The 27,728-nt window shown below is 40.5% G+C and overlaps 1 protein-coding gene across 1 annotated transcript in view; it reads right to left on the reverse strand.

Annotated features, from left to right (window-relative positions):
* LOC144646832 (uncharacterized) overlaps nt 1-27,728 on the reverse strand; it is a 41,905-nt gene that overhangs the window by 616 nt on the left and 13,561 nt on the right. The window contains 9 exon segments of the mRNA XM_078506524.1: nt 8,955-10,766; nt 13,191-14,614; nt 15,256-15,472; nt 16,010-16,086; nt 16,678-16,915; nt 17,532-20,132; nt 20,134-21,771; nt 21,773-22,233; nt 24,188-24,335. Coding sequence (XP_078362650.1) covers nt 13,200-14,614; nt 15,256-15,472; nt 16,010-16,086; nt 16,678-16,915; nt 17,532-20,132; nt 20,134-21,771; nt 21,773-22,233; nt 24,188-24,335 — 6,795 coding nt within the window. The 3' untranslated portion in view covers nt 8,955-10,766; nt 13,191-13,199.

A 27,728-nucleotide genomic window follows, 5' to 3' on the forward strand; every position in this document is an offset into this window, starting at 1 on the left:
GTAAATGAGCAAAATGGTCCACTTTGAAAATGGTCAGTTTGGGCTGTTTTCAGTTCATTTATAAATTCCTATTGTTTCAATATTCATGCGTAAATATTTCCGCCAAAAATGGGATTTTCCGGACGATTGTGTGCGCGTTTGAAAGAGTGTGACTCAAAGTCTATTGTGTGCAAGTGTCAAACATACAGGTCTTTTATACGGGGAGAAAACCCCCTCTGAACATTGAAACAATAGAAATCCGTTAATGAGGAAAATGGTCCACTTTCAAAATGGGCTGTTTTCAGCTCATTGACAAATTCTCATTGTTTCAATATTCATGGGTGAATATCTCCGTCAAAAGGTGAATTTCTCGGACAGTTGTGCGCGCGTTTGAAAGTTTGTGACTCCATGTCTATTGTGTGAAAATGTCAAATTCACAAGTCTTTTATACGCGGAGAAAATCCCTTCTGAATATGCAAACAATAGAAATCCGTTAATGAGCAAAATGATCCACCTTGAAAATGGTCAGTTTGGGCTGTTTTTAGCTCATTAACAAATTCCTATTGTTTCAATATTCATGCGTAAATATCTCCGTCAAAAGGGGGATTTTCGGGACAATTGTGTGCGCGTTTGAAAGGGTGTGACTCCATGTCTATTATGTGCAAGTGTCAAAGCCACAAGTCTTTTATACGCGGAGAAAATCCCTTCTGAATATGCAAACAATAGAAATCCGTAAATGAGCAAAATGATCCAACTTGAAATGGTAAGTTTGGGCTGTTTTTAGCTCATTAACAAATTCCTATTGTTTCAATATTCATGCGTAAATATCTCCGTCAAAAGGGGGATTTTCGGGACAATTGTGTGCGCGTTTGAAAGGGTGTGACTCCATGTCTATTATGTGCAAGTGTCAAAGTCAGAAGTCTTTAGTACGCGGAGAAAATCACATATGAATATTCAAACAATAGAAATCCGTTAATGAGCAAAATGGTCTACATTAAAAATGGTAAGTTTTGGCTGTTTTCAGCTCATTAACAAATTCCTATTGTTTCAATATTCATACGTAAATATCTCCGTCGAATGCGGGATTTCCGAAACAATTACGTGCGCGTTTGAAAGTGTGTGACTCCATTTCTCTTGTGTGCAAGTGTCAACGTCACAAGTGTTTTATACGCGGAGAAAGTCTCTTCTGAATATTCAAACAATAGAAATCCGTGAATGAGCAAAATGGTCCGCTGCGAAAATGGTCGGTTTTGGCTGTTTTCAGCTCATTAACAAATTCCTATTGTTTCAATATTCATGGATCAATATCTCTGTCAAAAGGGGAATTTCTCGGACAGTTGCGTGTGCGTTTGAAAGGGTGTGACGACATGTCGTTTGTGTGCAAGTGTCAAAGTCACAAGTCTTTTATACGCGGAGAAAATCCCCTCTGATTATTTCAACAATAGAAATCCGTAAATGAGCAAAATGGTCCCCTATTAAAATGGTCAGTTTGGTCTGTTTTCAGGTCATTTATAAATTCCTATTGTTTCAATATTCATGCGTAAATATCTTCGTCAAAAGGGGGACTTCCAAGACAATTGTGTGCGCATTTGAAAGGGTGTGCCTCCATGTCTATTGTGCTCAAGTGCCAAAGTCACAGTCTTTTATACGAGGAGAAAATCCTCTCTGAATATTGAAGTAATAGAAATCCGTAAATGAGCAAAATGGTCCACTTTCGAAATGGTCAGTTTGGGCTGTTTTCAGTTCATTTATAAATTCCTATTGTTTTAATATTCATGCGTAAATATCTCCGTCAAATGGGGGATTTCCGGAACAATTTCGTGTGTGTTTAAAAGGGTGTGACTTCATGTCTATTGTGCTTAAGTGTCAAAGTCACAATTAAAATCTTTTATACGAGGAGAAAATTCTCTCTGAATATTGAAATACTAGAAATCCGTTAATGATCAAAATGGTCCACTTTGAAAGTGGTCATTTTGGGCTGTTTTCAGCTCATTAAGAAATTCCTATTGTTTCAATATTCATGCGTAATTATCTTCGACAAAAGGGGGATTTACAAGACAACAAGAAGCTTGAGAAGCTTGAGAAGCTTAAAATCGGGCGCTTAATAATTAGCTATCTGTTTTGACTTGAAAGGCAGGGTACAGTACAATAAAAATCACTGGAAAAACAGTCACTTAAACCTATTCAGGCCGGGGCCGGGGGGGGGGGGGGGGCTTTTGAGGCCCGCGCTGACTTTGCCGGGACGCTTATAACGTTTTCAAGATTCAACCAAACGCTGCCAAACTTTGCGCGTTTATCTAAAATTTATCTCGCAATAATTTGGTAGGATTAGTTATTGTGCCAGTTACTTGAAATCACCATGGCAACGTCATTTTGACAGGCTTGTTTTCCCAAATTTGAATTTTTCGTGTTTCTATTTAATAATGAAAATCTGGAATGTTTTTAAGATTGCATTATTACTTAATGACATAATGGTCTCAATTTATAAAAATATCTTTCGCACAATACAAATAAACGATTGAACTAGACGTCTAGAAAATATAAATTCGTAACACTTAGCAAAGTGCAGCTTTTTCGCAATACTTAATAAAGGCGGGGTTTTTACCTGAAGACCAATTTTTCCGACGCTTTAGGTGGCTGATGCATTTCAGTATTTTCCAGCCCTTACACTTTAATGGAACAGTATACAACTCCTAATCAGGTAACTACTATTGTCAAGAAAATGATCACAACTTATTGACCAATGATTAGGTATTTGTTTCATACCATTTCTGTTATAGCAACTGGTGAAGAATAGTAGTACTGACCCAAAGTATAAGGGCTGGAAAACACTGAAAACCATTTCAGCCGCGTCTCAAGGAATCCAGAAAGCTTTACTTATCCCATATATATTTATTTTGCAGTATTTTGTTAATTTTTGGACGATTTTGGGGGATGTCTGGGAGGCGATAGTTTTTCTCAAAGGATTAGTAAAATTTAGACAAATAAGAAATATTGGAGATTTAATGTGATTTTAAAATTTGAATTTGAAGTTAAAAATTGGTGGACGGACACCAAACAGTCTCCTGATAACCCGGAGTGCTCTTGCGAGGGGGTCAACTGTTTGAAGGTGTTTCCATTCTTTTCTTCAATCCCTTCTTTAAATCTCTTAAAGTTCCATTCAAATTCAGGTAGAACCCCACCTTAAGTTTTGTTCTTGTGAGAAAACAACAGAAGTCAAAGGTTGCGTGATATAACCAAGCATGGATTCTCCCTCCCTTTCCATCTCCTTAGCCTTTCACCCCCACCTGTCCCTCCCTTTCTACTCTCATTCAATTTAATGTTTGTTTACATTTCCTAACCAATTCAGTATCGTACTAATCTGTGCCAAGCAATCAGATAATAACAGAAATTTGCCTTAATTTTGATCTCCCATACCAAGACCATAGAGTATAAACCGCTAATAAAACAAAACACACTTGATAATAATTCTCTGAGGTTATACACCTTGCAGTATTAACGTGCTAACAAACTTGATAACAAACCCCATGTCGTACTAAGGATTTTTACTGATCAACATAGAAAATAAGTTCACAATGGTTTGTTCCCAAAACGTTTTTTACTGTACAGAGTGTCTGTATATACTGTATTGAAAAATTCAGAACGAACCGACTTCTGCCCGCTACCATGATATCATGTTGAAAAATAGGGCCCCAATGGGTCCATGTGTTTTGCTGCTAGAGCAAAGTCTTAGGGAACATGTTGATGAAAGACAAGTGAGTCGAGATTGAAATCCAACGTCTTTTATTGTCTGTCACTTGTGTGCAGGTTAATAATTGCACTATATTGTAGTCACTTTGTGTTAATTCAATCCTGATAATTTTACTGATCAATGTTATGTTGAAATCAAAGACAGCAAACATAATTTAATTACTAGTAAGTTAACGTAATGTCTGACATGATTGTCTCTTTGATAAAAAACAGTAACTCTTAACATTATAAAAAAATCTCAATGAACTCAATGTGATTCTTTTAGTGGCGTTATCTCACTGGTTACCGTTAGTTGTATTTGGAATCATTGTCACAATGGTAGCGTTTTAACAACAACGAAAAAGACAGAATCTATTGACCTTATAAGAACTCAATGTGATATATTTAACAAGACAGTGGTTCTTTAACCACTTTCACCCAAATTAAACACTGGAACAACTAACTCTTAACAAACTTGTTGTGTCACCCTGAGTTAAATATGCAAAATTCAGAAATTATAAATAATCGCACGCGCACCGGCGTACAACAACAGAAAGACGGCGTTGAACGTAACGCAAAGTTCATTTTGAAAGCGAAAGTTTACAAATAATTATTATCATTCGTCAGTCATCCCTTCACGCATGAACACTCGTCGAATTTCAGTGTCTTCACAACAAGATCGGAAGATCGATAAGGACCAATTTTTGATTCTGCGAAAGTTCGTTTTCTTAAAGTTTTAGAAATTTGTGAAGTTGGAGGATTCACTGAGGACTGCGTAGCCGAAGATGCAGTGGCTCGCTGGACATCAAATTCTATTTTTCACGGCGTTTAATTAATCTTCACAAAATAAACATGTGGCGCCAGCGCGTCTGGCAGTCAAAAATTCATTTTTCAAAAAACTTTCCCTTTCCAGCTATTTTAGCGGGGCTTATACTATAGTACCTACCTGTCAGTCGTAGAAAAGCTGAAATTTAAGGATGAACTGTTTATTAAATGAAGACCGTATTATTTTTTAATAACTAGTAAACAAACTGGTCGCCACGCATTTAAACACGAACTGACGAATGTTGCATCTGATGCAGTGAATCTGGTGAATGAGAACTTCCTTTAATATTTCTTTGTTTTCGACGGTGTGAACCACTGAATAAGTTTCTTTCCCATTGTGATGTTACTAGTATTAATTCGTTTCTAGCTGTCTTTTATATAGCTCGAATACAGCTACAATTAGCGGTGCAGCCTACCAGCATGGTATATTCCTTTCCAGCTGTCTTTGCGTGACAAGTTACACGTTCATACATTTTATTTTAAAATATGAAGTTCAGAGTTAATACAGTACTAGTATGCTGTAGACAGTGTAGACAAGGTGAGGGTAAGTTTATTTTCAAAGCGAAAGTTTACAAACTGTGCACTAACCGGTCCTTTGGAGAAAATATTTATGACCTTCGGCGAGGTTCCAAGTCTTCGCTCTTTTCGTAAATGATGAAAACTGCAGAATAATTTTCTCATAAAACTGGAGTGGTCGCGCCACAGTTTGTTTTCTTTCCCAATGCGATATACTTTTAAATCGGTTTTCTGTTTTCCAACGTGTCCAACGTGGTTTGCGTTCGAATACTTTGGCCCGTAACTTCGAATGCGATCAGCGCTACGGTTCATTGGTTTCGATTTTGTTTGTTCATGGATTTGATTGACATCGGTAGTTCAGATTTCTCCTCTGTTACGGCACTTACACCTTACGGCACTTACACCTTACGGCACAAACTTCAGCTCTCAATGTGTTTTGCTTGCAGCCATTGCGGCTGCAGCAAAACACAAAAATTAGCTCGTTCGAAACCTTAGCAAAATCGTTAGAGACAGACAAGATACAGTCGTTTACTGGCAGTCTTTGAAAATCCTGAATTTCGTCAAAATGAGCCAAAATAAAGTTTTAAAATTTCCTTTATCAATATGGTTCTTATCTTTTTATTCAATTCTATGAACTGCTTTTATGCAGTACTGTCCACAAAGATTTCAATTTCCTCAAAAGTTTCGGGACAAATGGATACAAAATATTTCGTGCAGAATGTAATTTGATTAAGCGAATGTTTTCACATCTATAAATACTTCAAGCAGTGAATGAAAAACCGTTTTGTTTTCATCGATGAGAACCACTTTCAAATAGTTAATGCATAAAAAATAACAATCAGATCAGAATACAATAATTATTAATGTAAGGTCTCGCTATTATGTCTCGGCAGAGATACTTCTTTTTTGCAAGTTCAAATGTATGCAAATTTCGTGTGAAATGTAATTCGATTCCATTGTCTTGTTTACAAACTCTTTCTTAAGAAAGTTGTATTTTCGTGAATAAAACCCATTGGCCTGTTTTGTTTTCCTGATCATGTTTGTCTGTGATTTTTACAAAACATGTGGTCTTTTTTTTCGGAACTTTAAGTTTTACAAAAATTCCTATTTTGAACACAGATGTCACTTCCGGAATTTCTCATCTAAAATTCAATTGGTATTTAATTATAATTATTCGAAGTTTTCATTTTCAAGTCATCTTTTCATTCGATAGCTTTACTGATCTCGTAAAAAATTCCATTCAAGTTCACACCAATACTGTACATTGCCAATGTTTTGCTGACGTCTTGAGAAGTGTCTTATACTAACGTCACTAGTCAAATCTAAAATATATCTAAACCATGTTGTGCAAACATTCTACTCTTTGTGACAGGCGACTTTGACGCCCAACTGTGCGGAAATGAAAATCGACATACTTCTTGCTAAATATATAAAAAATAGTTTTAAAGTGGAGTCCGCCTCAAAAAAATGTACCGCCAGATCACACTGCTATTTGTAGAAACCAGCAAAGCGTCTAGTTTCAAAGTTTCCCACAAAAACATTGCGTGACATGAATGACGTTACCCCTTTTATTTACAAAAATAGCTTTAACTTGTCAAAGCAACTACAGTTTCACAATGGTGATTATTAGTACTTTACCCCTTAAGCTTTTTTCTCTGTCCTCCCGCCGAAGCAAAGAAGAGAACCAGATTGCAGATTAGCCCAAAAGTCGACCCAGTGTTCCTACAACGATTTACTGTCAAAACTGAAATGAAACCGATTGGCCCAGGCTATCCCCGTCATTTTTAGCCGACAGGAGACTATCGTCTAGGACGACCAAAGGGTAAACTCATTCTCGTCCCCATAGCCCTTTCGTTTCTCTTAGCCGGCTGAGCCTTGGCACGAGAAAACGAAGGGCTCTGGGGACAGAGAATTTCCAGTCCTAGATTCTAGGACTTCCGGTCTTCATGTATGCAGTCATGACGTTTCAAAAGAATGTATGAGAGAGTCGTTATGTTTTTGACTTCCGTTTAGGAATTTTTTGTTCCAAACAGCCAATCAAAAAAATTCGAATTAATTCAAAAATCCTATGTCCCCAGAGCCCTCCGTTTTCTCGTGCCAAGCCGGCTAAGAGAAACGAAAGGGCTATGGGGACGAGAATGAGGGTAAACTATAAATCGGCCACGCCCGATTAATTATGTGCACGTTTGAAAGGGTGTGACACCAACTCTATTTTGTGCAAGTGTCAAAGTCACAAGTCTTCTATACGCGGAGAAAATCCTCTATGAATTTTCAAACAATAGAAATCCGTTTATGAGCAAAATGGTCCACTTAGAAAATGGGCAGTTTCGGCTGTTTTCAAAATTGACAAAACCTATTGTTTTAATATTCATGCCTTTTAATATATCCGTCAAAAGGGAGATTTCCCGGACAATTGTGTGCGCGTTTGGAAAGGTGTGACTCCATGTCTATTGTGTGCAAAGGTCAAATTCACAATTCTTTTATACGCGGAGGAAATTCCCTCTGAATATTTAAACAATAGAATTTAGTTAATAAGCAAAATGTTCCACTTTGAAAAAGGTTAGTTTGGGCTGTTTTCAGCTCATTAAAAAATCCTATTGTTTCAATATTCATGCGTGAGTATCTCCGGAAAGGGGAATTTCTGGGACATTTGTGTGCGCGTTTGAAAGGGTGTGCCTCCATGTCTATTGTGTGCAAGTGTCAAAGTCACAAGTCTTTCATACGCGAAGAAAATGTCCTTTGAATACTCGAACAATAGAAATCCGTTAATGAGCAAAATGGTCCACTTTGAAAATGGTCAGTTTGAGCTGTTTTTAGCTCATTACAAATTTCTATTGTTTTATTATTCATCCGAAAATATCTCCGTCAAAACGGGGATTTCCCGGGAAATTATGTGCATGTTTAAGAGTGTGACTCCACGTCTATTGTGTTGTTATAAAAATCTGTTGAGCAAAATGGTCCACCTTGAGCCAGTTTTGTCAGTTTTCAGATCTGTGACTCCATTTTTTTTTTTTTTTTTTTTTTTTTTTTTTTTTTTTTTTTTTTTTTTTTTTTTTTTTTTCTATTGTGTTAAAGGGACGTCCATTGTTTTAACAATTAAATTTTTCTGCGCGAATTTTAGCCGATCAAAAAGGTGTGACGTTGACACTTGGACACATGCAATAGACACGTGGTCACACCCTTTGCAACGTGGTATTTCCTGGCAGATCCCTTCATTGCCGAAACGTTACACTATCAATACGGAAACAAAAACAGTCCTTGATTAGTGACAGTACCGTTGAGGCTGTTTCAACATTAATTCATTTTATTTTCACTTGAATAATGGCCGATCTAAAATAGAAGTGACTTTGCCACATGCACACGTGGTCACATTCCTTGTAAGGCGCAAATAATTGGTTGGAAAATCACCCTTTCGGCGGCGATGTTACACAATGGTTTATCGTAGGCTCATCAGACAAATGGGTTGACTCGCAGAGTCCTAGACTTGCTCCAAGTCGCTCGTTGACGCAGGAGACCGCTGGATACGGAAACGAAGGGCGCGCGGGCGTGAGAAACAAAATGGCGGAGGATCGTGGCGGAACGAGCGCCGTTCAGAGCCATTCCTCGGCAAGTGCATTTGTTTTCCTTCGCGCGCGCGCACAGAAATGAATCCCGCGCGATTTCCAAGGCGATTTTACTCAAGTGGTTTTTCGCGCTGATTCAAAGCGATTTTATTTAAGTAACTCTTTCTGGTAACTATAGATGCAAAGAAAAAACGAGCGACTTGGGGCAAGTCTAGCAGAGTCCACGAGGTTCTTAGGAGGGAAAATCACTGGGTACCTATGGGGAACGGCGAGGGTTGTGAATAGCAGAACGGAAGGGAAACGCAAAAGGAACGCACTCAATAGACAAAAGTGTCTGAAAACCTCGAGCTTTATTCATTGCAATAAAAATATTTGCAAGGAGGTGTAATATATACAACACTTTACTGTATCTGTCCATTAAATATATATTATAAACCTCCTATCTTATAAATCTGAATTACAAAGATTTATGTACATGATTTAGACAACAAAAATTCATAAATAACACCTCTACAATACGCCACACAAGCCTAACAGGATTTATATGAGGCAAAATAACCATTTGTCATCGACTTCTTTTTGAAAACAAGACATGGAACAAAACCTCACGCGAAAATGATTCTTGTAAATCAATATGGGAGCAAACGTTTTCACGTGCAAGGCCTTGCGCCAGGTCTCGTTTTCAAACAAAAGCAAAAAACTCAAAAATGGCTTATAGAGGTCGAGTTAGTAAATTGTGATTAAAGGCCGGACACACCGAACAACGTCGCACACAGTTTCTAAGTTGCAGCACGTATCCACCCCTTTGACTGTTGTGCGCAAAATGCAGAATAGGGTGGGTGCATGCTGCAACTTTGTCGTGCGCAATGTTGCACCGCATGTCGGGCCTCAAGAGTATAAGAGACCAGAAGACACCACGTGATTATATTTATCAGAGGCCAGTCAGAATTCTACCATTGAAATACACGGTTCTAATAAACTAAAAGGCAGCCAGGTATTCCTTTTTTTACGGCATCGTAGCGTGACACAAGTGACAGGATATTAGTGTAATGCAACGAAGCGTGACCGTTGACAATAAAAAAAAACAGATTTGTGTAAAGAATCGCGTCGACAATTAACATACAGTTGTATAGCATAAACTTGCTGCCTTTTAGCTTTGACTCAAATATTCACAATTCTAGATTACTGCAAAAGTAACAGAGCAGAAGTTATTTTTGGATATACCCGCGCGGCGTATTTCACTAAAAGATGAAACACATTGTCATTGCCTACAAACTAATCTGAAGCGCATCTTAGCGCTCTTGCATATATTGTTGAGACTATCATTGCATTCAGCTCTTTCTTTACTACTCCAACAGAAATGCGAGGGGAAAAATAGGTCCTGGGAAAAAAATCAACAAATTTGAAGAGTACCTAACTTACACTAAGGTTGTCTTTATCACTGAGAGTTACATGGCGTGGTACAAGGGTGTGCAGAATCTTCCACACTTAAATCTCTCTTTCCCTCTCCCCACCTCACCCCAGACAGTTTTATAAATGGTCGCGCACCCACTCTCCTGCCAGGTCATTACTCTTATCTGAATAAGGTTTGGAACAAATGGCATTCGTTTACCTTCGAACAAACAATTCAGTAATTGTTAATATTTATACAAGCCCTAAAGTGTCACTGCAGCTAAGACTGCCAGGTTAAGCGTACGTTTATGAATTTACGTTTGAGGTATTATTAACTGAAGATAAAAAAGGAAATATTGAACCTATATAATGTTGAGTGCTGCACACAAGCATAAAATTTATCACTATATTGGTTGATTTATAAATCAGGGTGTAATGACCAATAGTTCCATTTGAACGAAATCAAACACGTTTTTCTTGCGAGGTTCATTTTTTAGAAATCGGCAATTTATTTCGAAAACACGAATACCAAAATAAATCATCTATACATAGGACTTAACACTCGAGAAATCCTAATCCTTTTTCTACACTGAAAGGTTTCTTCCAGTATGATTATTATTATTTCAATTTGATTTCCTAATGTAGGAACCAATGTGGTCCAGAATATTTATGAAAATAGATTCTTTTACAAACACGCGAAGCTGTAAGATATTCTCTGAAGGTCTTCAGCAAACTGATGCGTGAATATCAATTCCAAGGATTCTGCAAAACAATACGACAATAAATTAATAGACTGCAACAGCTAGTCAGTTCAAATTACCCCTCTAACACAACCCTCGCCCGTTCCACCCCAGCAACGAGGACCTGGGTCGGGTTGACAGCGGTGCGCGTCGTACCATCTCCACCCGCTAAAGATAGTTCAGTTGGTTTCCGATTTTCTTAGCCTATCATTAAAGAAACAACTGCATGTATAACTTATCGAGTATGAGTTCTCTCAGAACTGGCTGCTTTATGACCGGCCAATGCAAGAAAAGAATAACTATTCAAAGTGGCTATGAGCCACTTAACCGGAAAATTTTTATGAAACAAGAATGAAAACAACAAACTGACAAATGAGATTGCTAAAACAAATGATTTAACTTTCCACAATTCAGATCACTTCACTTATTTCATGTCATCTAGCTGCCAGCGTCGAATAGTGATAGAGTTCCCATCGGTTGCATTCTTCTTTTTTTTTGAAGGGGCAAATATTTCACAGAAAATAAGTTTGTTTAACTGACTAACAATTTTCGGCTGTAGTTACATGCAGTACCGTATTTCGCTGCCGAGACCCTAGACATTGAACCAGGAGTGACAAAAATCCCCTGGCTGCCGAGACCCCCCACGTATCACACTATTGAAAACAACTCACTGAAAAGAATGTCAGACCGTACACACGCGTGACAAACATCAGTTCACCTGAGTTCAGAATCCCATCTCAAACAAACACGCATTCTCTGAAGAATTAACCCTAACCGGCAATCGTACATATGTACGATAAACACCAGCAGTGATTGAAAAATCTCTAGCTTTTACATATCTGGGCACATGATAGTAATGACTGCTTTTTATGGCAAAGTGATAATTTTCATAGCTTTAAAAGCCAACTAACTGACTACAACTCTTGATTTCTGTTGCATATGGTTGTTTGTTCAGCAGCACGAAAATGCCCGTTTTCTACGTACAGGACAACAACAAAAAACACACATCTTTGCCTCCATTTTTTTAATGAAAAAATATTCTGACTTCAAAAATATACATTTGCAGCAAACTTCAACCCTATTCCCTTCCGTTCACCAAGGAAATTTCCCACATCACAGCAGACAGCATACTACGAAGAGCTATGCTGCACCTATTTCCTCGTTGTACCGAAGGGAGGGGGAGGGCGGGAAAGGCTCCTACCTTCATTCATATTTTTATAAGTGTAGAGCCACCCAATCCTGCCGGCAATGACCGATGATTTTTGAAGTGAACTCGTCCAAAATGCCTTGGCAGGTTTGAATCCACCCAGAGGCAGAGAGACAACCCCAGACCGCCACTCAGCGCGTCCAATCAAGACAAAATCACTCTCACCCTGTTCAGATGCTGGCCCCCCACCACAGTGAGCCAGCCTGGGGGCAGTGAAAATGACTCGAAAATCACACACAACGAGCCAAATCCAAGCCCAACAGCTCGCCTACGAAAGAAGCACTGCCGACTACGACGTCACAATAAAATTGAGCCCGTTTGAAACACACATCTTGAACTTTAATGCAATCACGAAGTTCTACAGAATATATAAGCCCAGAAAACGTTGAAAGCAGAAATCTGCCGGTTGGTTAAGCGATCACATGCCAAAAGCTACTGTTTCCCGAAGTGTGCCAGAAGATGTCGCCCAAGTGATTTCCGCGTCGCACGAGGTGAATTCATTATCCCCCCTCAGTGAGAAGGGAAACGACATGTTCAGCGCGGACGAGGCGAAGATAAAAAAAAAAAGAATATAAGAGAGAGCGGGGAAGCCCACAGAGACGACGGCCGAAAATCAGAGCGAGCGAGGAGGACAAGCTAAAGCGAAAAAAGAACTCCTACGTTGCGCAACAAATGGAAAAGGGGCGTAAAATAAAAGGTAATCACCAGGAAATCAAACGCTTTTATTTTGTTTGTTGATGACCGCTCGTATAGATGAATTTTCATCAAATTGAACTCTTTTCTAGTACCATCTAATTCGAATACTCGGGGAACGAACCCAATTTTATTACAGTTCCAGTAAATTGTGAAAATTATTTGCAATGCGATGCGTCAGAGAATGGGCTTGGGTCTACGTGGAAGAGCATACCACAAGGAGAAATGCAGAAAAAAACTTTTACATCAATAAAGTAACACAGATAAACTCGCATTTTAGCCAACCCCCTACCCGCTTTACAAGATTAATTGATATTCAATTGATATAATTAATTAATTCAATTAAAATGTCTAACAGGAACGAGTGAAGGAGTGAGGGAGTGAAGGAGGAAGGAGTGAAATTGGCCCTTCACCAAAACTCGGAATTTTCCGAGTTAAAAAACGAAATCAAGATCATGACATCGATTCGCGCTTCGACTGTACTCTTTGTAAAACTGGAAATGTTGTTATATGTGAACAAGAAAGCTACGTGTTCATAGTTCTTACCAGCCTGTGTTAGCAGGAGGAGGACTGGAGATGAGCCAGGTTTGCCAGATGTTCTCGCCTCAGTCTCCTATTGTCCGCGGCCATGTCTTTCATCTCGAGCGGTTGCGCAGAGGTTCGATTGTTGATCAGCGGTGCCTGCACGTGCGACACGTGATTACTCATTAAGGCAGCCGCTGCCCTCTCTGCCGCAGTCTGCCGTGACTCGTAATCGGTACTGTCTTGAGACGACTGGGAATCGTCACGAAACTTTGGTAAAGATTGTCTTCTACCTTGGAGGGAATCTCTCCTTCCCATCTCAGCTGCGAGTTGATCGGCGTGATTTGTTTTGTATTCTCCATTTCTCAGCGGTGTAGTTCTATTACTGGATGACCTCACCACATCAGCCCTGGCAGGTAAATCTACATTGGAAACCCTCAAACGTGCTGGTTCAGTGACTGTATCATTGTCAGTAATATTAATGTCGGTTATCACAAGATTACTTCTCAAGTCCGTACTACTTTTCAACCATCGTCTTTCTCGCACATGCGCAATTTCCTCTTCGTCACTCGATCCATTCTCCCTCTGCCTCGGCAACGACTTTGATCGGCTATACCGAGAGCCGTTTTGAAGGGCTGGATCTTGGCTCTCACTACGGCTTCTTCTCTGAGGCCGTCCTTGAGAAGTTCCATTCTCGTGGGATCTCCCTTGCTGCACTACGTTCCCATTAATAGCAGTGCCATTGGTTCCGTTCATAACTGGCTCGTAATTCTGTTTCGGCGTACTTGTTGTCAACTGTTTTGTAGTTCTTCCTGAATCTTCAATGACTCGACGCTGTTGAACAGGGAAGGAAATTACACTGCCTGCTGGGTTGGAACTGGACGCCCATGACCGCGGCTGAGCATTTGAAACTGCTTGTCTAGAATTAGGACGAGAGCTAACCACCGAGAGATCAACACTTTGATGATTTACCGAACGTTGTCCGACAATGTCCGAGTAGCTATCGACATCCGAATCTGACGGATCGGGTAGCGAAGAATTCCGCGAGTGATCCACGACTGACGAAGTTGTAGGTTGTGTCTTCGCACTGCGAACATGTCCGTTAAAACTTGAATACGCATTGTTTGTGTTCGAATGATTTCTGTGGGCAAGTAAGGGCTGTGATTTGGAAAGAGCTCGTAAGCTTCTTCTCTCGGCTTCTTCAACTCTCGTTGAATTATATGACTCACTTGAAGGTTGGGCCTCGGATTTCACGGGCCTTGCGATGATGCTGCTTTTGGTCCTCATACTAGAGCCCCCTGAAACATCCCGAGAACGAACGCCAACATCATCCAGGTCGGATTCCATTGAAGCTGATTTGAGTGACAGGTTAGAGATGACAGTTGATGCTGAGTGAACTTTTTGCAGTTTGAAGGTAGGATCTTCCTTTTCCGCTGGGTTCTCTGAATCTGAGAGAAAAAAAATCCATAAGGTTATGCACGATATGCAGTGTAGTCTCCTTCGCAGTGTTCACTTGATTGTCACGTAATCCTCAACCACTGTGAGTGCAATACGGTTGCGTGACGACCCAAGTAGCCACAATAATTACATTTTTTGAAAGCTTACCTATATCAGTCCTTAAATTCCTGACTGCAGGACTCAAGTGTTTGTACAAAACTCGACGCCAACAAGGAATTCTTATCAAAACTGAAACTTGAGCTTCTACACTCGTACAAATATTCATACGATCGACCAGATGTTGACCAGCCACAAAACTAATTTATTCTCTTACAATTTACCTTCAATTAAAAAGTAATTTTGCGCATCGCAAACATCAATTGTTCCCATAGTTGATAATTTTTTTTGTTCTCATCAACTGTATGCTTGACCATTCTAATAACGTAAGGACAAATCCAACCAGTCCACAAAACTCAAAGTAGAAATAAACTATGCAAACGGTGCCTAGCACGCGAAAAATTGCTACGCCAAATATGACTGGCTTAGATGTCATGTGGAACCTCATTGATCCAAAAACTGAACACCTTTACTCTGATTGGTTAGTCACAGCATGTTGCACCGTTGTCAAAACCGTTGTTAATGACAAGCTTACCAGTTAGGGCACACAGAGCCTGCACTGTGCACTGGACAGCACGCCTGCTGTTGGTCTTGCCAGATCGCAGCATGACCTCATCTTTTCCAACACCGATCAGATCAAAGCCGAGTGAAGCAAGCAGCTCATGGCAGCCTGATGTCCGCCATAACTTGAGGTTCAACGGAACTTGAACATTGTTCATGGCTTGAGCGAAACACGACAACACTTGGCTGAACTGTAAGATAACAAAAACAGCAGAATTAACACCGTGAAAGAATCTTCATAATCTTCATATTCGTTTGAGTGCTGCTTCGTGGTTTATCTTTATACCTACAATAAACTATTCTTTAAATGTACTGATCAAATGCGAGGATATCATAAGAGGAATTTACTTGAAACCTAAAATTGTACGATATCTAGGCCTCGCAGTATTAAACTTTATTTAAGGAGGCAGTTAACAAAATGACGCATTCATTGTCGAAAAATGCCTGTATTTTTATTTTTATTTCCATACACTGATTTGTATTAACTACAGCTTTTTTAAAAGAACTAACATTGGCACACTTAGCCTTAGCCGACCACGATTTTGACTAATCTATCTATACTTTGTAAAAAGCTTAGCTTTTTACACGGCATATAACTGCTAGCCTGCGTTGCAGACAAACTAAATCCCGATATAGTCCTATTTAGGGATTTAGTTCGTCTGCAACGCAGGCATAACTGCTCGCACAAGTTAACTGCAAGCCAATTTTATAAAAGACTAAAGACTTACCATCGCCACTAAAGCTGTGTTCACTGCGTGTGCATTTACGAGTTTGGCCAGCGCCTGCAGGGTGGTAGGACTTAGACCTGAGGGAATTAAGTCATCCAATAAATTACATAGATAAGATTAAAAATAAAAATACAAACCACGATCGCTGCTCATACAATTGCACTACAGGAACAGGTATACATCGGGGAAGTGTAATCTCTTATAAGTTATCCAGCTTAAATCTTTTGCCAGAGGTTAAACCTTTAACATTTCTTTTTTTTGTAAGCTTTTCTAAGAAGGCTTGTTGTCACTGGTATTAACGGAATAAAAAATAAATCAAAGCATGCTAAACTATGGTTTTTAAAAGCACCTAATTTAGTGTCCGTAGTTGATGAGCTTTTGATTGACAGGTGAACCCATATGGAGTTGTGACGTCATGAATTTGCATTTTTGGTAATATTTTACCTATAAAAATAAATTATTTGTAGTTTGACAATCAAGAGAATAAGAGCTAGAAGTTTTTAGGGCTCAAATATATTACAACAATCTCTAACGGATTGATTGACAAAATTTAAGTCAAATACATTAAATTGTTTAAGTTAGACTACTTTGAAGTTGCCAGATTTTCACCCTTTATTTTTTCATATTTCAGTATACATGCAAGATCGTAAAGGGGTTAAAAAACCTACCCAGTAAAGCATGCAGATGGTCACTTGCAGCAGACAGCTTATCTGCCACTCCACTGGTGACTGACGGAAAGAAAACTGAGTCCGGAATTCCGTTGGCAGCCTTTTGAAACCGGAAGCCGAGAAGCTTGAGCAGCTCGCGCCAACCGCTGGCACCTTTGACTTTGGCATTAATGCTCGCGTCTGCTGTGTACATAGACGACCGCTGACCTTGACGAATGCGTTGTTGAGCCTTGTCCACCTGAAAACGAGTCAATAAGCACCATCAACCTTATGCAAAACGTAAAGAACACACGACACTGTGGACGATTTTTATTTACTGTTAGTCAGTTTATTGTTAAACTTTTTAGTCCTAATTTCTTGTAGATTTTGATCAGAAAGGTTCAAATTAAACCTAATCATTCAAAGTTTAAAGTGGAAAACTGGTTCGCTGGTTTGCTGAAACGAACAACGATTCATGTGTATTAAACAAACCCTCTGCTCTTGCAACAACAACCAAAACAACAAAGAACAGCTGTTTACATCACGGCCCTTTCGCTTTTACTTATTTTGTTTGTTAGGAGGCATCCCCACGACGGATTATATGCGTTTTAGTCTGCTTTCATGTTGCGCCGTTTCTCTTTGCTTTGTTGGTAACAGGCCTTATAAATTATTATAAAACACAGAAGATAAACATTTTATGTTCCATTCGCAAAATCTCCAATAACTACACTTCAAGATCGGGCGTAAAATAGACGCACTATCGAAAGGTTTGTACGCTAAGTTTGAATTGCTTCACAAAAATTTGCGTCAGATGCTCGTGAAAATAGTCAACCATAATACAAGCATAACACGGCAAAGAAAAAGGTTTAACATACCAGATGAACAAGGACTTTGAGCGCATCTCTGCAATTGACGGGATTATCCAACAGTTGAGCGATGGCGCCGCTCATCAGAGCTTCTTTGTTCGTCAGAGCTGTGTCTCCGCCCACAAGAATAAACCCTGCCCAGTTGGATGGGTGTGAGAACTGCTTGGTGCTCTGTACAACTTGCATGGCTTGACACAGCGCTTGACTGGCTAGCATCCCTTGAAGCAGACCACCATAAAACGCTTTTAGTAGTAACTTGCAGGCTAAGTCGGGCACAGGCCACAGGGCTACCAACAAACTCTGAGCACCGGCCGACAGAAACGATCTCGTTAATCCGATCACGCCGTCCGAAGTTATCCGATTACGCGACGAGTGGTTGTGCGCGGCGCCGATAACTACGAGTTTAGCCGATAACTTCTGGTCCAAGATGTCGGCAGCGGTAAGGAGGAACTCAGAGAGCGCTGGCGCTTCATCCGGGCTCATATCACCGAGAAAGTCCAGACTGGCTCTTTCGGGTGATCCCGCGGGCGTGACGAGTTTGTCGTCGGAATTCTGAGGCGCAAGAATAAGAGACGAAAGTTTCCACGAGACATGAGTGGCAAAATGAACGCATTCCGCCTTCGGCAATTTTCGGACGACTTCGCTCTTCGTCGCAACACTGCCGAGGAGTGGCTTGGTGTTGAACAGCTCAGCCACGATCTTAGCTTCGTGCTCGGCGCTCGGGTTCGACTCCCATTGACCAAAAGTCGTTGGGACCTTCGGGTTTCCGATCACCATAACCGAAGACGTATCTAAACCAGTCTTCCTTGATGTTAGAGCTCTGATGTTGGTAGCAAGAGATTGCAGTGAAGGAACAACAATAAGTCTGAACCGTCGGAAGAGATACTCTTTAGAAAGGCTTCCCTTCAAAACAGGAAACGGCACCAGGTACAGATCTCCTTGTAGCACTAGCGCAAGTTCAGAATCTTCGCCGTCGAAAGACGACGAAGCCGGCAAGGCGTCTTCCATGGGAGCGATTAACAGCTCGTACAATGCTCGAAGCGGTGGCTTGCCAGACCAGCCAAGCTTCTTGTTACTATTTCTCACACCGTTTAACTTTCTAACGTTTTTCTTTGACAAGAAGTTATTCCTCGGGGTCGAGCGGAAACTGTGGCCACCAAGCGATAATGACGACACGCTGATTGCGTCATCATCATCCGCTGACATGTACGACAGATGGCTCGTACTGAGTATACTCTCTCGTTCCCAGGCATCATCGACTTCACTCTCGGACATACTTGTTGTACGGGTCAAGTTTAAATGTGGTTCAACGCCGAGCGCATCTCGCACTTGAGTGATGTACGAGTCTAACAGGGTGGACGTGTGCGAATACGCAGCACTGCTACTTTGATCCAAATCAACTGTCATTTCGTTGTCATGGTCACCATCTGACAGCAGAGAGTCGTGAAACTTGACAATGCCTTTGCTCGGAGTAATGAGCCAGCTGTACAAGTGTCCTGCGGCAATAGAATAGTACAAGATGCTTGCTTTCTGGCTTTTTACCAAGTCTGTGATTTGTTCAGGTGTTGTCAACGGATTCTCCAAATATTTCGAAATTCCGTTCTCTGATCGATTACTACCCTGCCGCTCCTGGAGCAAATCGATAAAGTCTCGGGTGCGGCTACGCTCGGCGACTGCCAATGCTTCCTTGTGGTTGCCTATAGTAACTAAAACACGCTGTAACACTTGATATGTCGCGGCTTGAAGCTCGTACAGAGAGAGCTTGTAGTCGCCACTGTAAATTCCTTCTTCGCGCAACTTCTCTAATAATTCTGCTGCACGGAACAGATGAGCCTGTGATGCGTCCAGCTGATTATCAGCAAAATGCGACAAGCCCAGGCGATGACGTATTCGTGCTTCTTCCTCGCTCTTCCCGAGAGCCTCTACGATCGCAAGTCCTTGTCTGAGATATGAGATTGCTTGTGGGTAGTTAGCCAGAGCGTGATGAGTTCTTCCTAGAGAACTGTACGCCTGTGCTTTAGCGGCTTGATCGTTCATCTGCGAGGCAATGTTGAGATGTTGTTCTTGGTAGATCACAGCTTGTTCGTAATTTCCGAGAATTTCGTGCGTCATGCCGAGGTGGAAGGAAGCCCGGCCACGACGACCAAGATTCTTCTGTTTGTCGGCGACTGCCATTTCTTCTTCGTGAAGTTTCAACGCCTTTTCATACTCGCCCATCTTCTGGTTAACCAGCCCGAGTCCGCACAGAGCATCGCCTTCATTGATGGCATCATTACACTCCCTTGCCAAAGACAACTGTTGCTGGAAGCAGGCAAGCGCTTGCTCATAGTTCCCGAGAATCTTATGCATGTTCCCCAGCTCGCAATAAGCTGTTCCTTTAGAGCGGAAATCAGTTAACTCATGAGCCACGACCAACCTTTTCTCGAAACACACCAGGGCTTGCTGGAGATTTCCCAAGGTTCTGTGCGTGTTTCCAAGCCCGCGGTAAGCCTTGTCCTGGTCAGTGGCGCTCTCCATTTGTTGCCCAGCAGCGAGGTATTTCTCGTAACATTTGACGGCTTCCTCGTGATCACCCAGCAAGTGATAACACTCGCCTAAATTCCCGTATGCATCGACCGCTCTCTAGCACGGCGCCAGCTACTTGTTCTAACGTGGCGATCTGCTGTTCAAAGAAACCCAGCGCTTCCTGATAATCTTCTGCGTTCATTTTGGTGATGCCCAGATTGCCACAGGCTTCCGCTTGGAGAATGCAATCGTCAAGTTCATTAGCGAGAGCAAGCTGCTCAGAATAGCACTTGAAAGCATCACTGTACTGATGCAAGCTTGTGTGAACCGAACCAAGATTGCTTAACGCTTTACAAGTGCCGATAGAATCGTGAGCAGTTCTTCTGAGTTCTAATTCTTGTTGGAAGCACGCCAACGCTCTTTCGAAATCTCCCGCTGTTCTAAATGCGCTGCCTAACGCTCCATGCGCCTCGCTCTCCAGGGCAATATCTTGCGCCTTCTTGGCGACTTGTAGTTGCTCCTGAAAAAACCGGATGCCCTGGTTGGTGTTTCCTAACGTTACATAAATATCCCCAATGTTGCCGCAAGCTTTGAATTCGCCTTGAACGTGCATTGCTTCTTGCGAGACAGTCAAGAATTCTTTCTGACACTCAAGCGCTTTATCCTGTTTACCGAGCGCACTGTACGCCAATCCAAGATTACAGTAAGCGCGTCCGAGACTCGCTCTGTCCTCCAGATCTTTAGCTATCTCAACGTTCCTTTCGTAATACGGCACGGCGTCCAAGTGATTACCCAGCGAGTAATGAGCGAAACCGAGATTGTGGCAAGCTTTGCACTCTCCTGCTCGATCACGCAAATGCCTCGCAATCGATAAAAAGTTATCATAGTACGGAATGGCTTTGTTGAAATTCCCACAAGAGCAGTAAAAATTTCCTAAATTACTCAACGCGATAGCTTCGTTCGACTGGTCGCCCATTTCTTGTGAAATAGCTAAGTGTTGCTGATAATGTTTTAGTGATTTGTCAAGGCTTCCAATAGCCTGATAAGCCACTGCTAAATTTCCTTGCGTACAGGCCTCTGAAGGCCGATCGTTCACTTCTTTGGAAATCATAAGTTCTTGCTTGTGAAATTTAATAGCTTGGTCGTAACGTGCGCATGCGCTATACGCACAGCCCATGTTACCATAGGCTCGACCCTGTCCCGCTCGGTCTTCCAGTTCTTTACAAATGGCCAGGTGCCTTTTGTGAAGTTTTAGGGCTTGCCCGTAAAGCCCTTTCTGCTGAAAAATAATTCCCAGGTTCGAGAGTGCACGCCCCTCGGTCGGACGATCTTTGAGTTTGATCGACAGCGCAAGTTGATACTCGTGGAAAGTTTTGGCCTGTTCTAAGTCACCTTTGCACCTCAACGCATGTCCCAGACCGGCATACGCCCGCGCCTCCATGAAAGAATCTTTGGTCTTCTTTGCCACGTCCAAAACTTGTCTGTGAAATTGAATCGCTTTATCAAAGTCTCTCTTGTAATGAAACGCGCTTCCCAAATTGCTGTACGCTCGGCCTTCTTCTGCCTTGTCTCCTAGCTCAACAGCGATTTTTAAATGTTCTTGATGACATTTTATCGCATTGTCATAATCCGATAACAAGACATGCACAGCACCAATGTTGCCAAGTTCTCTCGCTTCTGCTTGTTTATCCTTCAACTCCTTGTAAATCTGCATGGACTGCTTATGACTGGAGATGGCGTTTGCAGTAATCAGTCATTGAAACATACGTGTGCCCCAGAGAGCTCAACGCACTGGCAGCAGTTTTACGATCTTTAAGCTTCATAGCGATACCGAGTTGGTTCTTCTGATGATCAATCGCTTCTTTATACATGCGCTGCGAATAGTAAGCTCCAGCGAGATTCCCGTGCGCTCTACACTCGCCAGCTTTATCGTTCAAAGACTGCGCCGTTTCTAGATCTTGCTTCATATACTCCACGGCCTTCTTGACATTACCGAGTTTCCAGTAAGCTGTGCTTAGCGCTGATATGACTGAGCCGCGGAGACGCAAGCCGCAGGTGCCTACCTTCAGAGCTGCTTCAAGGCAATCTACAGCCGCTGTTATATGGCCGACAGACAACAGCTCCTGGCCGATAACAGAGATCATGACAAAGGGACTCTTGTCCAGTTTCATCTTGTTCAGCTGGCTGTAGATTGGCTCCAAGGTAGCTGTTAAAGCGAACGAAAACACGAATGAGAAACATCTAATTTCAATGTCAATATATTCAACAATTAGACTACGAGCCCGAGTTTTCTATGAGCGAATAGTCAACTAGCGCAGTGGATTTGACTATCCTCACAGAAAACGAGGGCGAGTACAGTAGTCTAATTGTTTTTAGTAGAAACTCTAAAGGATTGCAGTCCATAAGATACAATTTTATGTACTTTTAAGCCAAAAATCAAGAAGAATTGTCCCTACAGAGCAATGCGTACGCGATCGTGTTCTACCGGCGATTAGTGGAAATTCTTTCGTGTTTTACTGGAAATTCTTAATTTTTGGCCTAAAAGAGCATAAAATTGTATATTTTGAACTGCAAAAGAGTTTCTTCTAAAACAGTTACACTATCCGCTATTAGAAAACTGGGACTCGTAGTCTAATCGTTAAATAGAAAGGGACATAGTTTCAACCCACAAATTCTCATAACAAGATTACAACAAAAGTTCGACAATCAGTAGGGAGAATTGCTAATTTGATCTTGTCCTGACAAGGTCAAGACGCAGTAAAGCGATGAGTTTACAAGCTACGCGCAATTTCAGTACATTAAATGATTCAGGATATTTCCGATTGAAATGAATGTTTACGACTTAAGCAGATGTAGCGCAATGTTGGCATCGCGGCAAAATCAAACTGTTATTTATAAACTGGTTACTTTCACCAAGTCAAGGTCAAGCAACGAATTGCGTTCCAATTGAATACTTTTCATACTTTTCTCGGCTTGTTTCATGTTTGACCTGCGAACGATATTTATAAATCCTCTTGCAAAACAAGGGCACTCAGTCTCATTTAGGGCGTTAAGATCAGATATCCTGGAAAAACACTGACTACTTAATTCCAGACTGTCTTAGCATCTCATACTATCAAATATATGCCACTATGTATCGAATGCACGAAGGGAGTCGCATATCACCTTTCCTTTTACACATGCAAGAGGCTAATCTTCGCTGACAACGGAGTGTTTAAGGTATCAAACGGCAATATAGAAGCAAAAAAAAGCCCTGTACCTGAAGCTCATAACACAGAGCGAACAGCTGAGATAGAAAATTGTGAAGAAGCTTTTCCCCAAAACTGTTTATTTCAGTTCAAACTTCTTTACCCGAGAAATGATCTTTTTTATCAGTGAGGTCCACGTATTGATTGAGAAAGAAAATGGCGTTTTACGCCGTTTTTACGACCCTCATTCCGTCTTTTTGCATTCCGAGCCTCGGCTGTTCAAAGAGGATTAACCAAATCTAATCCATGAATAGGTGTGCATTTTTTTGTTTGAAAATTTCATTTAACCCCATTAAAAAACACTTAAACAAGAGGATATATTGAAAGCTTGGTTAATTCTTTATAACTGTTAGTCGAAAATGTAATCAAACAATTAATCCAATCACAGTCTACTAAAACACCATGCACTGCAGTTAATATTTCCTTTTCACAAAAGAATACGCGCGATGCGAACTTAGAAGTACCCAGGCTCAAATCGACGGAATGATTTCGTCCCGGCGCTTACTCTTGCTGTCAATACTTATTAACGGATAGAGCGGTTTTCAATTGAGTGTCGTAAAACCAAAACCAAAGTAATTACTCTGGCCAATCACAAAGGATACAGACAATCCAGTGAACCAATCAAAACTCGAAGCAAATACATGTAGCTGGCACGAAGCGCGGGAAAACGTGCGCGAGCGAGTCACGATTGGTTTTGGTTTTACTTCTGATTGGCTGAGAAAGTGGCGCGAGATTTTTAAGCCAATCACTAAGCGTAGCAATGCAAAACCAAAGCAAACGCAATTTACTTTCGACACTCAAGTGAAAACCGCTCTAAGTATCAGACTTACACAGGCAGAAATGATATTTTCCTTTCTTTGAGACACTTAATCGGAGCCTTAACAAAAATCGCACATCAACTAAAAAGTTTACCTCTGAGCGGGGACTTCATCGCGGCCTCAAGCAGCGAGGTCAGCAGTTGAGGGCTCTTGTCATCCTGCGCAAGCGCAGAGGCGAAGGCTCCCAGGGCATCTGCATGTCGACCCAGGCACTGCAACGCCACACCTTGCCGGTAATAGGCCTGGAAACGACAACAATGCGTTAAACGTATTCGTACTTCTCTATGATAAACACGAATGAGAAGACAAAACTTGTTTACGATGAAATAAAAATCAGATTATACTTAGATGCTGCTATTTATAACTTTCTTCTATAAGTTCAATGTCTTTTAACAACATTTGGTGTACGATAATGTACAATACGCACAAAATCTGATGTAAATGTATGAAACACGTACAGTATTTCCGTTGTAAATAATTCCTATTTCTAGATAAATATATTATGACTCGTTGACAATGCAATAAACTGATGAAAATCCACAAAATCTACTCCTTTAATAAGTTGAATTAGCCTCAGTTTCCAAGACAAACCTTAGTACATGTAACCATTTCCAAAGCCTGCCAGCAATGTTGATATAACGGTCCGCTCCTGCCGCTAACTTTACTACACTGACCGAGTGTTACTGAGCAATTGATCACTGAATGAACGCTCTGTGATTTAAGCCACGATCAATATCACATCACGAAAGCTGACACCAGTATTTGAAAGTATTTTCAACTGAGTTCTTGGAATATAACATAGCATACCGACCACCCAAACGGTCACAAGATAACGGGGAATTTTAATTAAATTTGCGATTGTTTTGACGTATAGCTATTAGCGGAATAGAAAACACGAAGGACAACAAGGCAGATCTCTGTAATTTCTTCGAGTGGGTAAAATGATTTCACTACGTATTTGTTTTGATCCTAGTTTGCATTTCCTGTTCAAGGAAATTCCCGCCGCAACGTGAAACCTAAAGTAACCCGTGACACCTTAATCTCGCATTGCTGCGAAGGATAATTTTAGAACGGAAAGTTCTGAAAAATAAAAAGATCTCTACTGCTAAAATTCAAGTCTTTATAGACCTCTAAGCTGGAAAATAACTGCATAATTTACCTCACGACAACTTAAACTACTGTCTCGTTGCGAAATTTTAAAATATTAGAAGTCGCATGACAGGGAAGCCGAAGAGGTTTGCAAATGTTATTATTCCGGAGATCGGAAAGACGACTTAAGGATTCCGCCGGAATCGCTCACAGACAAACATCGCCTGCACAGATCATGTATCAAAACATTACTACAAGGTACGTATACACGTATTTGTTTATACCGCACGAGCAGACGAGAGACCAACCTCCTCTTTCACTAACAAGCATTTTTGAGCTCATTCAGACAGGAACCAGGTGCTCTCTTCTCCTAAAATTCGTGCACGCAAGCGGAGTGTATCAAAACATTATTAATACAGGGAATACACGTATTTGTTTATACCGCATGAGCAGACGGGAAAAACCAACCTCCTCTTTCACTAACAAGCGTACCTGAGCTCATTCAGACAGGAACAAGTCGTTCTCTTTTCCTAATATTTGTACACGCGAGCGGAAATTTGTTAATTATGCCAATTAACGGTAAAAAAACGAAAATGGTGCTAAAATTTTTCGCACTTCGCTTTCTTCACGAGCCATAGCAACACGTAAGAAAAGAAAGAGATTGCCCGCATTCTAGAGCTCGTTACAGTTACGAATGTTTAATGACTAAAATAATCAGTCAGTTTGCTTAGCAAACTGTGTGTATTGAATCAATTAACCTTACTTATCTCCTAACGTCGTTAAGAAATCTTTGATAATGAGAAAAACCTAACTACATTTGAAAAGCCGGAGGTAATATTTTGAAGCGAAAAAAGTTTTCAGTGAATATGGACGATAAATGTAAGGTACAAATCCTCGATTGTTATTCTTACCTTCAAAGCCGTAAGCACAGAATTCTTTTTCATAACAACAAGAGTTTCCAGATCATATACACAACGTAGGTACTAGTATATCGCTTGGTATATCATAGTCCTGTCTACATAGTTACCGATAAGCTAAGCAAAAGACATTAACTTGATACGTGTATACTCGATACATCCGAGCGAGTAATAATTCATGAAGTAAGGGTGAAATCTGGTGCATAAAATAACACCAATATTTAATGATCGCAATCACTGCCTCATTTTGTATTCTGGTAGCGTCCGATTTTTCTGTCTGAGAAAACTGGCACGATGTTGGGTTAAAAAACTGAAACGGCGCCAAAATTCTGATATTGTGGTAACTTATAATGCCCGTTGAAGAACTTAAAATCCAATATGAGTGGATAAAAATAACACTCCACAACAACAAAACTAGGCGGTCTTTTAGTACGTTTGCAGTGGTAATAATGCATTTGAAAAACAAACAATACATTGATCACTAAAAAATACACCTCTTAAAAGACTGGGTGTGTTTTATAAGTGTCGTGGTGAAACTTGCGTGTTGTTATACAATGTATCTGTTAATTACTCGATATTGTCTCAATGCAAAGCAATAAAAACATCAACTTTTCTACCTGACTTGAATTTATGATTAAAAGTTATCTTTATATGATACTACATTTGAATATAAAAGGCATGATCGGGCCCTTTTATATACTGGTTAGATAAGGTTCTTGTCTTTTCTAGCGTTAAGAGCGAAGTATTCATTTTGGCGATGGAATCTCTGCTATGTAACACAAATAATGTGAAATTATTTTACAGCCCACCTTTCCAAACAAACTGTCTTTAAAGTTACGAATTTTTAATGGTTTTTAACCTCGTCGAGTACAAATCAAAATAGAAAGGCCACCTAGTATTTCATGCGTTTGGACATTCTCAATCGTCACTGGTTCTAATAATAACAACAGTTTGTGGGTGAAAAAAAATTGCCTCAAAAAGCGTGACCTTACAGCACCCATTTATTTTCCACGACTAAAATACTTACACATACTTTCTTGACTTTATTCATAAAGCCAAAACATTTACGTGCATTCACAAGGCATGCCACGGATCGATCGACATAAAGTTTATTGTGCCGGAAATCATTTCTAAGAGCAGGGTACTTGAAAAGAATAGTGTTATTGAACGACAACTGAAGTAGAACTCACATCAACGCTTCTAACAAGACAATAATTTCTATAATTTAAAACGTTTTGAATTATTTCAGACGCAATATACATACATATTTTGGAAGAAGTCGTTCTGACAACGAAAGTGAGACGTTATGAATCTGAAAATTTAATAGTTTCTTCAAAGCCACGTCGGCCAAAAGGGAATTGATTAAATACGTAAATTAAAAAATTATAAAAATAAAATGACATCAATTTTGGCTTGGCATTGCGGAATAAGGTTATGGAAGGGTTGAAAGTTATATTCCGTGTTGCCTCAACATACACCGCATTCTAAAATTAGAATGATTTAGCTTTTACGCAGGTGAAGCAATCTTCCCGCGTATAAAGAAACAAGCTGGTCGGTCAAGCTTGAAGATGAAAACATTTTGAATAATTCAGTAGATACATGACACCGCTGTTTAATTGAATAACGATG

The sequence above is a fragment of the Oculina patagonica genome, chromosome 3 (assembly GCF_052425735.1).
Source record: "Oculina patagonica isolate OP01 chromosome 3, crgOcupat, whole genome shotgun sequence".
Classification (NCBI taxonomy): domain Eukaryota; kingdom Metazoa; phylum Cnidaria; class Anthozoa; order Scleractinia; family Oculinidae; genus Oculina; species Oculina patagonica.